This window comes from Strongylocentrotus purpuratus, unplaced genomic scaffold, assembly GCF_000002235.5.
Source record: "Strongylocentrotus purpuratus isolate Spur 01 unplaced genomic scaffold, Spur_5.0 spur5_contig_866, whole genome shotgun sequence".
Taxonomy (NCBI): Eukaryota; Metazoa; Echinodermata; class Echinoidea; order Camarodonta; family Strongylocentrotidae; genus Strongylocentrotus; species Strongylocentrotus purpuratus.
This window is the reverse complement of record NW_022145575.1, coordinates 670,853-681,401: the sequence shown is the minus strand read 5'-3', so window position 1 is coordinate 681,401 and position 10,549 is coordinate 670,853. Positions and strand designations below refer to the sequence as shown.

Here is a 10,549-nt window from a genome sequence, read left to right as displayed (position 1 = left end):
TGTCTTTTCTTGTTCCATATTCTTCCGTCATTTTCTTTTTCTTCTTTTTCTACCAGACTTTTTATTGAGCATCGTCTTGGGCCATTTCCTGATTTTCAATTTTCATCAAATTTCCTGCGCTTTAGATATGCATGTCAAGTGGTCCACTACGGTCTTCCTTCTTTAATATCACTCAAGGGTGACGTACATGCTAGGCGAAATTTTCTTTCCTGATTTAATCTTCTTGGTATTAAACATTGCCTTTATCCGAAGCGTTTGGCAGTCCCGATCTTTATCTTGGTCATTGTCTTATCAAATTGAATATCGCCCTAACTTAGATACCGTTTCGAATCCAATCTTTTTTAAACTTGGCGTGCATTATTTTGCGCCCCTTTTGGGTCTATAACTTTTGTTTCATGTCCTACATGATTAACATTTCTTTTAGAGGAAACATTGCCTTGATCTGATTTTGTTGTAGTTTTCTAACTCTATGTTAGCCCGTAGCCCTAACAATTTTTCTCCATTCATAATCAGACATAATGTTATGAATAGTGACCTATTTATGCTAAATTCCTTTCACCTTATAACCTTTGCCTTGAAACTAAATGCCGCGATAGCGCGCGTGTATCGTACGCACGATCACAGGTCTTGTTTATTACTGCATGAGCAACACAAAAGATGGAGAAAATGAAAAGAGAGAGAAGAGTATAAAATGGGAGGGAAGAGGAGAGAGGAGAAGAGGGGGGTGGGGGAGAAAGATGAATAAAAGCATCTGCTTAGTCTACAAATGTCTTTGAATTGTTATTTTGGTAAACCAATTTAAACGAAAATATTTTCTTTTTCTTTTTTTTCTTCTCGAAAATAATTCTTTAATTTAGATTGAGAGCTAGAATATGTTAACACGAGATGCCAGCAGCACTATTATATACAAGGGTACTGCAGATGGGAATCCTTTTTTTAAATATTTCTCATGCATAGATGTTTTCAATCTATCTATTCCAGTACGGTTCATTGACAACGATATTTTGATGCGTCAACAAGGACGAGTAGAGCTCTACACTGAGACTACAGGTTGGGGTTCACTCTGTGGCAATAGTAGTGACATACGAGATGGACAGGTGTTGTGCGGGATGCTGGACTATCCAGGTTTGGATTCAATACAGAATATGAACTATAACGAAAATTGGCTTCCAATTACCAATGTTGGTCTGAACTGCACTGGCACTGAGAATAGCATTGATCACTGCATATACAATACAAGCGATAGCACCACTTGCGACAAAGTGACGCGCATCGACTGTGAAGATGCAGGTATGTACGCTAACAGTATCCCCTAATATCAAGATAGTCCTGGCACTAAAACTAGAAAGAGTTCTTAAGTTCCAGAACGTAGTGAGACTAGTTTGGTGTGATGGGGGCTTACAGGCCATTGACTTCTCTTCCATTAACACCTTTACAATTTTATTACTCAGGGGTGTGTGATGGAAGAGGTTTGCTGTATAGACCCTATTGATATGAATATAATTGGAATATTAGAAAGTCAAGTGTTAAAGAAAAATCCCTGTGATTCTTCCACAGTACGGCTCGAAGAAGGTCCTTGTGATTCAGAAGGTAGAGTCGAGGTTTATCAGCACGGCTCCTGGGGACCTGTTTGTGATGATAACTTCACGATAGCGGATGCAACCGTTGTTTGCCGAATGTTCGGATTGCAATTGGTGGAACTCTTAGACTGGGACGTCCCACCATCTGTAGTGTCTTCGAATAGCGCTACGTTGAAGAATCCCTGGTGTACCAGAAAGGATAGAGATATCCGATATTGCATTCACGAACCAAACGCAACTTGCAATAAATACGCAGCCGTCAAATGCAGCGGTGAGATATTATTCTCTGTAGGGGACCCTAAGTTGAAGAATCCCTGGTGTAGCGGGAATGAGAAAGATATCCGATATTGCATACAAGAACCAAATGCAACTTGCAATAAATACATCGCTGTAATATACATAATGGTTTACATAATTTGAAATCTAGGAATATCCTTCTTGGACAATCTTTATCTTTATTCATAACATAATATCCGCATTAATTCTAAAAAGAGTTTTCTGTATAGCAAATACTACTGTAACATTTTAATCATTTGCGTACATTCCTATAAATTGCTACTGTTAATGACCTCCAAGTCACCCAACATTCCGATGTCCCTTTTGCAGCCAACATCAAATTCGGTAGAACTTTGCAGGAGTTATGAATATGTCATGAATGTCCTATCTGTGAAATGTAAAGGTTAGCAGTGTCCTAATATTCAAATTATGCAAACAAATCGTTGACTTGCTAGAATTCACTGTAAGACACTATTGAGTGACTGACTGGCTTTTTTCTTTCTTCTATAACATATATAAAATGAGCTTTAAAGGGTACATGAGCATTTTTCTACATCAATAACCCACACTGTAAAAAATATCTGTATTTTTACAGGAAAAAAAAATACAGATTTGTAACGTTTTAACTAAATACAGCAATTCGGATGTATTTTCTACACATATCCCGTAAAAGTACTTCATTTTTATTGTGAGAATGATTTACATCAGAAATTTGTAATTTGAAGGCAAAATACAGGTACTAATACAGTTTGCCTGTAATTTTACAGATCTATCTCGTAAAAATACTTCATTTTTATTGCGAAACTGACTTACATCAGAAATTTGTAATTTTAAGGCAAAATAGAGTACTAATACAGTTTGCCTGTAATTTTACAGATCTGTCCCGTAAAAATACTTCATTTTTATTGTGAGACTTACTTACATCAGAAATTTGTAATTTTAAGACAAAATAGGGTTACTTAAACAGTTTGCCTGTAATTTTAAGGCAAAATAGAGTTACTAATACAGTTTGCCTGTAATTTTACAGATGAAATTGTTTACCTAAATGTATTTTTACAGATGTCTGTATTCGTACATCGATTTCTTAAATTGAATGGATATGGTGCAGTTTTACTTCGATGTGATTTAATTTGAATGCAGTTACTAGATTCTTTAACAAAATTCTGTTTTTGTAATACAAATACACAAAAAGGAACTTCCACACCAAAGCTGTAAACCAAATTAACAAACATATGTATTTATACAACATTTTTGTACTATGTTTTTACTTTCATTCTGATGTAATTTTAATCAACATACAATTTGTAAAAGAAAATACATGAAATGTTTGTAGGAGAAAATAACAACTAATCTGTATTTTTACAACATAATTTATGGCGACTCTGCTGCCAGCAGATTTGCTGTAAAATTACAGAGATTTTTTTTTACAGTGCACTTCTTGTAATGGCCAAAATTAAACTGATTAAATCTTTGCGCAACATAAAACGTACGACCATTCGGTACAATGGTCTGAATATCAGACTATTACTTACTGGCTCTCTAGCTCTTAAGTCGATTCGACAACTAATAGCCGTTATTTTCATACTTAAAGACATTTTCAAGCCCACCCCCCCCCCCCTCTTTTTTTAGGGAAGTTCTAAATTAGTATATCTTTAAAATGCCAATGGAATTTAACCTTTTCATGTTGTGGGGCCTGCAAATGGGACATACTACCTTTAAGTCAATGTTCGTGGTCTGTCGCTTGATGGAAAACTTAATAGGCTGATATTTCCCCCCCCCCCTCCCTCCAAACAAAAAAAAAGGAATAATTTATTTTTCTAAACGCTTTGCCAACTGAAGTATTTTCATTAGTCTCGCATTTAGATATAATATGATGAAGAGGTTTAACCTCTTTATCTAATCCTAAATTGTTACTGTATCGGGTGTGGAACTGAAGGGTTTTAGATTGTTTTAATTGAAGTTAAATGTTTCATGTTTAGTATTTAATATTTCATGTATTTTTTCTCTCTTTACTATGCAGATCCCCTAAATGTATGTCTAGGTAAGTGTTTGGGATGTCAGTAATTAAGGATAAACTTGAATTCTGGTTTTAAAAAAATATAAAATCTCACAGAATCAAACGAAACTTACACTGAATATCTAAGAGTACAAATAAATGTCAGTTGCCAAACAATTTTGGTAGAAAATTTATACTGGCTGAGTAAAGAGCATAACAAAATAAGGAAATCAAGGTTAGTAGCCCTGACACCCTTTGTGTACTCCCATACATATTTCCGTATACAGTGCTTGTTACTTTACCAAGACTGGGTCAAATTTATTATGTTTTTGATGACTCCAGAACCTTGCAGTACACACCAATACTTATATGCTACATAATCAACTTTTTCTGATCCATTCCACACCGTTTCTTTCACAATGCAACCGCATGACCAGAACTCAAATTCATCTTTAATTGTTCAGGAGTTAGATGTCAGCAATCCTCAGCTCCCTTTTGGCCCTTTCATTATTTTAGTCAATATTAAACAAATGACAGCTGAAAAGTAATCTACCCCTGCACAGAAAGTACATTTTCCTCGTGCGACGTCAGCAGTTTATGAAAATGTTGGTCTGAATAATAATAATAATAATAATAATAATAATAATAATAATAGCCTAATTGTCCACTCCAAATTTTATTAAACCGAAACGGAAATTCTTTTTGCCCAATTGATCGTGAGCCCGGCAGCCACTGAGCAGCGCCAGATCGACGTTGCTCTATCCCTTACTGTTGAACGCCTAACAAGGTAGCAACAACTCCCATCTTTTAACGTCTTTTGGTATGACGCGGCCGGGGTTCGAACCCACGACCTCCCGGTTGTGAGGCGGACGCTCTACTGACTGAGCCAACACTCCGAAACGCGTCCAAACGCGTCATGTGACGCATATAAACCTAGGATTGTCGACAAACCTCCTTTGTGAATTCGGGCCGAAAGGTCTAGGGGCCGTTTCTCGAAACCAACTCCATTACAGTCAGTCATATCTTTGTCGGCGACCTACGGAGATGTCATGAAGTGGATAAACCGTTTCACGAAGCCATGACAGACATGATATCGATATATCGCGATACTAGCAGCTCAAGAACATAGTCTTTGTCACGATCCATTTGATTTATCACGAATAACCCAAAACAAGTTTTGGGGCTAAAATTGTTCAACAACAAACATATACTAAAATAAATACGAAATAGTGTCATTATCAAATGTAGATCATCAAACAATTTGCATATTTCTGCAAAGATTCTTAAATTGAAGAAAGACCGGTGAGTGTTTTTTACTCGACAATCCGATCAAAAGGTAGTTGAAGGATACCGTAATGTGATAGTTTATCAATACGTACTTTTTTGTTTATTGTGACAAAAAATGTTAGGCAAAATACCATTTCTCAGCCAGTTTTTATTCTAGAGTCTCATAAATACTCGTTATATAATTAATTTGATATTGAAAATATAATTTGGAAGAAGTAATTAGAGAGGGAATAATAATGCACATAGGCCCCAAAGGTATGATGGTATCCTAAGAAAAGACTATGGATCGACTATGGACAACGGTGTGTAACATTCTTATCTCTTTTATTTATATGTTATAGTTTAGCGATTTGTGATTTAATGTTTATATTCAGCTTTTTAAAATTTCTGTATAATTTGTATTATCACTTCTTTACATTTGCATTTCGCATCCCATAATATTACGTACGGAACTCGTCTATATTTTTCTCAAAATGATAGTGGAACTAATCGTACATTTCGCGGCCCATGGAATAGCAACAAACTGACTTGTGATGGCGCTTTACAGCAATTAAAAAGATATGACGGGTTCGGAGCAGTGACAACTCATTGTCGCGGAAGTTGTCGCTCATCTTGGCAAAGACGGCTTCGTGAAACACTTAGCAGACAAGTTGCGTGACAGTGGCGAGATGTCGTTGATCCTGTAGTTATGGTTTCGAGAAACGCCCCCCCCCCCCCGGTAAACAGTGGACTCAGCATCTTCAATGCAGTTACGTGACAAAAGATATACCTATTCTAAGCTTGCAATCAAATGCGATTTACTGTATCGGAGTTCTAAAATCTAGCAGAAATATTTATAGATTGATATTCGTTGTTTTTTTTAAATTTAGTATTGATACTGAGTTACTAACGTGATAATCATTTCAACTGAGCAAACCGAATACTCGGTTGAAGATTTAGGGACCCTTCAAGTGTGAGGTCGTCAGTGTTGTAGCTGTGCTAGCAGGCAGCAGCACATCTCATTTGACCTTTGGCCCGTCAAGTCACATGAGCTCACTGGCTATCCGTTAACTGGCCTATTCATTTTAATTACAATAACAATATTCGAGGTTTATATAGCACTTAATACATCGACGTCAACTCGTCTTTAAGCGCATTACAGGTATATTATTAACCGGGTCATCGGATTATCGTATTATAGACTGAGACCCTTACAATGACTTTAGTGCCAGGCTTGGGTTCGAACCCTAAGTCCTTCGATTTAAAATCAAGTGAATATTCCAATATACCACGGTATCCCTGCTACTCTCTGCTTCAATTATAATCTCTAACACGAATAGCCACGGACATGATCAATGATGGGATTATAAAGACAAAAGTCGAATCGATGCAAGTTTTAACGCAAAATTGGTAAACCCCCCCCCCCCCCCAAAAAAAAAAAAAAAAAAAAAACGTGCCTCCTAGAATCATGGGAATGGTAAACTGATTTTCATTCCGGATTGATGTGCATGGCGTATCGCAATTTTCTAGCCTTGTTCATTACATGCAGAGCAGACGGAAAGCATTATACGCTTCACATTTACACCATGCATATCACAGAGCTTAAGTGAATACAAGTAAAACCTTTTTTTCTTCATCCAGTTGTGATACATTTAAACGAACGAAAGAAAAAGGCCGCGGCGTTTTTTTTTAAGGGGGGGGGGGGGTGTAGCGGCGTCATTTTAAAAAGAGCCGTTAATTTTCACGCCAAATTTGTGGTTGTCCTGGGGGAGGGGGGAGATAATTTTTTTCGGGGAAATTGTCAGGGGGTAATTGTCTTTGGGGAGGGTGTGGGGGTAATTGTCCCGCTGGTAATTGGCCCGGGGTGATTTTCCAAGCGGTAAATATCCTACACCGTAAAACGCTGCTTAAAAAAGTAATGTTCACTTACAGTTGTACACTATCTTAAACAACAGTTGAACAAATTGTAAACAACGTTGCTCGAAACGAAAGTAATTTTGTTAAACATTCGCTGTTTAAAATTAAATGACTGCTATATTTACTATACGAGAGCTTTTAGACAGTGTTGTTTACATATGACGACATGTGTCACGTGCCAGTAAAGTAAGCGTTGGTTGAAAGCTTTATTTTACATCATGGCCGACCAAGCTACCGACGCGCTTCTAAGTGACTGGGGATTCAATGGCTAAATTGAAATCACTTTTCTATTAACCAATTTGAAGTTTTTAACTCATAGCGTAAGTTCACAGATAAAATTGTCAGTATCTGTACGCAAATGTCAGAATATAGGTAGACTTAAAATCGTCGCGTCATGCAGTGCAGCACTGATCGCGCACTCGGTTATAACGTGTGCTAAATTCCTTGCCATAGAGATTGGATGCATCCCTATTATGCAGTTTATACGTGCGTGAACGCTTGTCATGCAAAATGGGCACTGTTTTGGCGCTAATTCATAAATTGCAGAATACACCAGTTTACGGTTGTGTGCGCCATTTTAAACAAAGTCAATGACCTGGAGGTCATGTATTTATGCGTAAATTAAGATTGCGCCCATGCAAATTATGATGATATCACTGCCTACGCGCTGCGTTGTGCGCGCACATCATCATTTGCATGAGCGCAATCTTAATTTACGCATAAATATCACTGGTCAAAGGTTATTGGCCCTGTTTCAGGGCCAATGACCCGAGGTCAACTGTCTGCGCATGCGCACTGATACAACTGTAAACTGGTGTATTACCCTACCATATTGTTTAATAGTCTTCTTATACCTATATAGAGACCCATAAGTAGTGGTGCACTTATTCAGAGTATCAAACCCAAATTATACCCCATTTATTATACAACCCTTTTGTCGTAAACAACCCCCACTGAACAACAGCTCCTTTTTAAACAACTTTCTTTAAACCAAAATAAATACATTATAAATTAACTTCCAGAGTAGATTTTAGCCAGGAATTGAACTAATTATTTCACATTAATATGAAATTATGATTGATGTTTTCTGGAACAAAAAGGTGTTAAAAAAGCCACATCTAGGCCTTAAAAACAATCAGGTCACCCGTTAATCCGAGGTTTAAACTTTTAAACAACTTGTTCACAAAAATTTTAACTGAGTGTGTAGAATCCCTAAATACATAAACATTCAAGTATTAACTAAAAATGAAAAATGAAATATTAAGAACCTCAAATTTAGCTATTAACATAAATGTATGATATGCATGCAATCATAAAGTTGTAACGAATGTTGTATTTCTATTGATTGTCTGCATTCTACTATCTATCTGCTCAGATTCTTGATTTTTAAAAGAAAACTAAAATTCACATTTCCAATTTCAATCTCTCCCTCTCGTTTTCATAGCCGATTGTCAAGATTATGATTCATTTGAGTCCTTTGATTGTCCTCAAAGCCAAACAACTCAGGAAGACACTACTCGAGGGATCACATCGACTATATCTACGGTATCTACAACTATCAGCTCTTTAGGTAAGCGTAAAAAAGATCATTGTAAATAGCTTGTAAAATATCAGGGCTATTTGCATAAAATCAAAACTATAGTAGCCCACTACGTACCAACTAATGAAGTAGCCAACTCACCGCAGTTGTAGTTTGGAACCAGACACTGTGTGCTCTCAGATGGAGAAAGCACGGGTTAAAAAGTACATAGTTTAAAAGTAAATCTGCATAACACTGGCAGTCTTTCATTTCGAGTTGTCATCTACTATGTTGCAAACAATTGTCATAAAGTTTTCTCAGAACCTTGCAAGCTAGTACCAAACAAAAGAGATGCCAACTAGAGAATGATATTTATGTGCTCTTGGTTACAGCATACCTTCGTAGAAAGGGATGAATGGCGATACAACATTCTATCAGACTAATTTCCATCATTCGTTGTCGAAAATTTTCACATGACGGTTCCAATACAATCAGCTTTGATGATTTTTTTTTTCTTGTCCTCTTACCGAGGTGTTTTATTTCACATATTTCACATTTGTTATATATTTACATCAATTTACATTTTAACATAATACAAAAAGACAAAAGTAATGAAATAAATAGTTATAGCCTTAACATTTCTTGAAAAATTTCTTTGTGTTTCGTCAATAAAAAACTTTGTTTATTTGCTATATAATATCGTAGTTCTAATTTGAAATTAATGAACAGACTTTTACTATTGTACTCTTTACCATCACACCGAAGTTGGATATACATTATGTTTATTATCTATTCTCCTAAAATTAACATGAAGTTTATCACAAAGTTCTCCTTCTTTTAATATCATAACCTATAACTAGCTTTTTCATTAATATTTATTTGTTCATGAAAGTAATTATAATATAAGTTTTCATTAATTTTCCAAAAAACTCTAACCTTGTTACATTTTAACAAGACATGAGAAATAATTTTGTTTCTTTACATGTATCACACTAGTCATTTTCAATTATACGCCATCTGCATAAATTATGTTTTGATGGAAATATATTATGCAATATTTTAAAATTAACTTGCTTTATCCTATTATTTCCTATTTGTTGAAATTTAAATTGAATACTTTCTGCCAATTAAAGTAAAAGGTAAATTCAAGTAATATTCCCAGTAACGTGTAATATTTGGTTTTTGACGTTTTTGTTTCAGTAGGGGTAAATAATAATTTTTCGTCTTGAAACTAGATATATCAACAAAATCTTTTTTAGCTACTTCTATCAAATTGTAATAGTTTTGTTCATTATACTTAATTGAATATTCTTTCGAACGTATAATTTATTTAACCAATAGCATGGGAACATTTCTTCAATTTTGCGTGTTCGAACTCAAATAATATTTCATGAATACCATTTTTACTGTTTAACATAATCGAGCCTTTCCAACTACCATTCGTAATCACGTGGTTTACTTTACGAATTCGTTTATTTAGTCGATTGTCAATATGATTCATTTACCTCCTTGGAATTGTACTCCAGGCCAAACATCACAGGAAGACACTACTCAAGGGATCTCATCTACTCTATCTCCGAAATCTACAACTAGCAGCTCTTTAGGTAACCGTTAAAAAACAATCACTTGTAAATAGCTTATAAAATGTCAGGGCTATTTGCATAAAATCAAAACTATAGTAGCCCACTAAAATCCCTACGTACCAACTATGGAGTAGCCAACTCCCCCACAGTTGTCGTTGGAAACTAGACATTGTGTGCTCTCTCAGATGGAGAAAGCGCGGGTTAAGTAAGAACATAGTTTAGAAGTTAACTTACTTATCACTGACAGTATTTTATGTCGAGTTGCCATCTACTATATGTTGCCAATAATTGTTATTCATAAAGCTTTACTCAGAACCTTGCAAGATAGTACCAAACAAGAGAGATGCCAACTAGAGAATAATATTTCTATGCTCTTGGGTACTGCATACCTTCTTAGAAAGGGACGAATGGC

General features: G+C 35.8%; 1 protein-coding gene across 1 annotated transcript; it reads left to right on the top strand.

Annotated features, from left to right (window-relative positions):
* The first annotated feature begins 1,676 nt into the window (after positions 1-1,676).
* Positions 1,677-10,490, top strand: LOC115919961. The gene is made up of 4 exons (XM_030974731.1): positions 1,677-1,851; positions 3,877-3,897; positions 8,480-8,605; positions 10,081-10,490. Exons 1-4 carry the CDS (start codon positions 1,677-1,679, stop codon positions 10,167-10,169), a joined length of 411 nt encoding a protein of 136 aa, XP_030830591.1. The 3' UTR covers positions 10,170-10,490.
* The last annotated feature ends 59 nt before the right edge of the window (positions 10,491-10,549 follow it).

Coding starts and splice junctions, on each gene's coding strand:
- LOC115919961 (XM_030974731.1), top strand. CDS start 1,677: ATGTTCGGATTGCAATTGGTGGAACTCTTAGACTGGGACGTCCCACCA. Junction 1,852..3,876: donor CGCAGCCGTCAAATGCAGCG/GTGAGATATTAT, acceptor TTTACTATGCAG/ATCCCCTAAATGTATGTCTA. Junction 8,606..10,080: donor TACAACTATCAGCTCTTTAG/GTAAGCGTAAAA, acceptor ATTGTACTCCAG/GCCAAACATCACAGGAAGAC.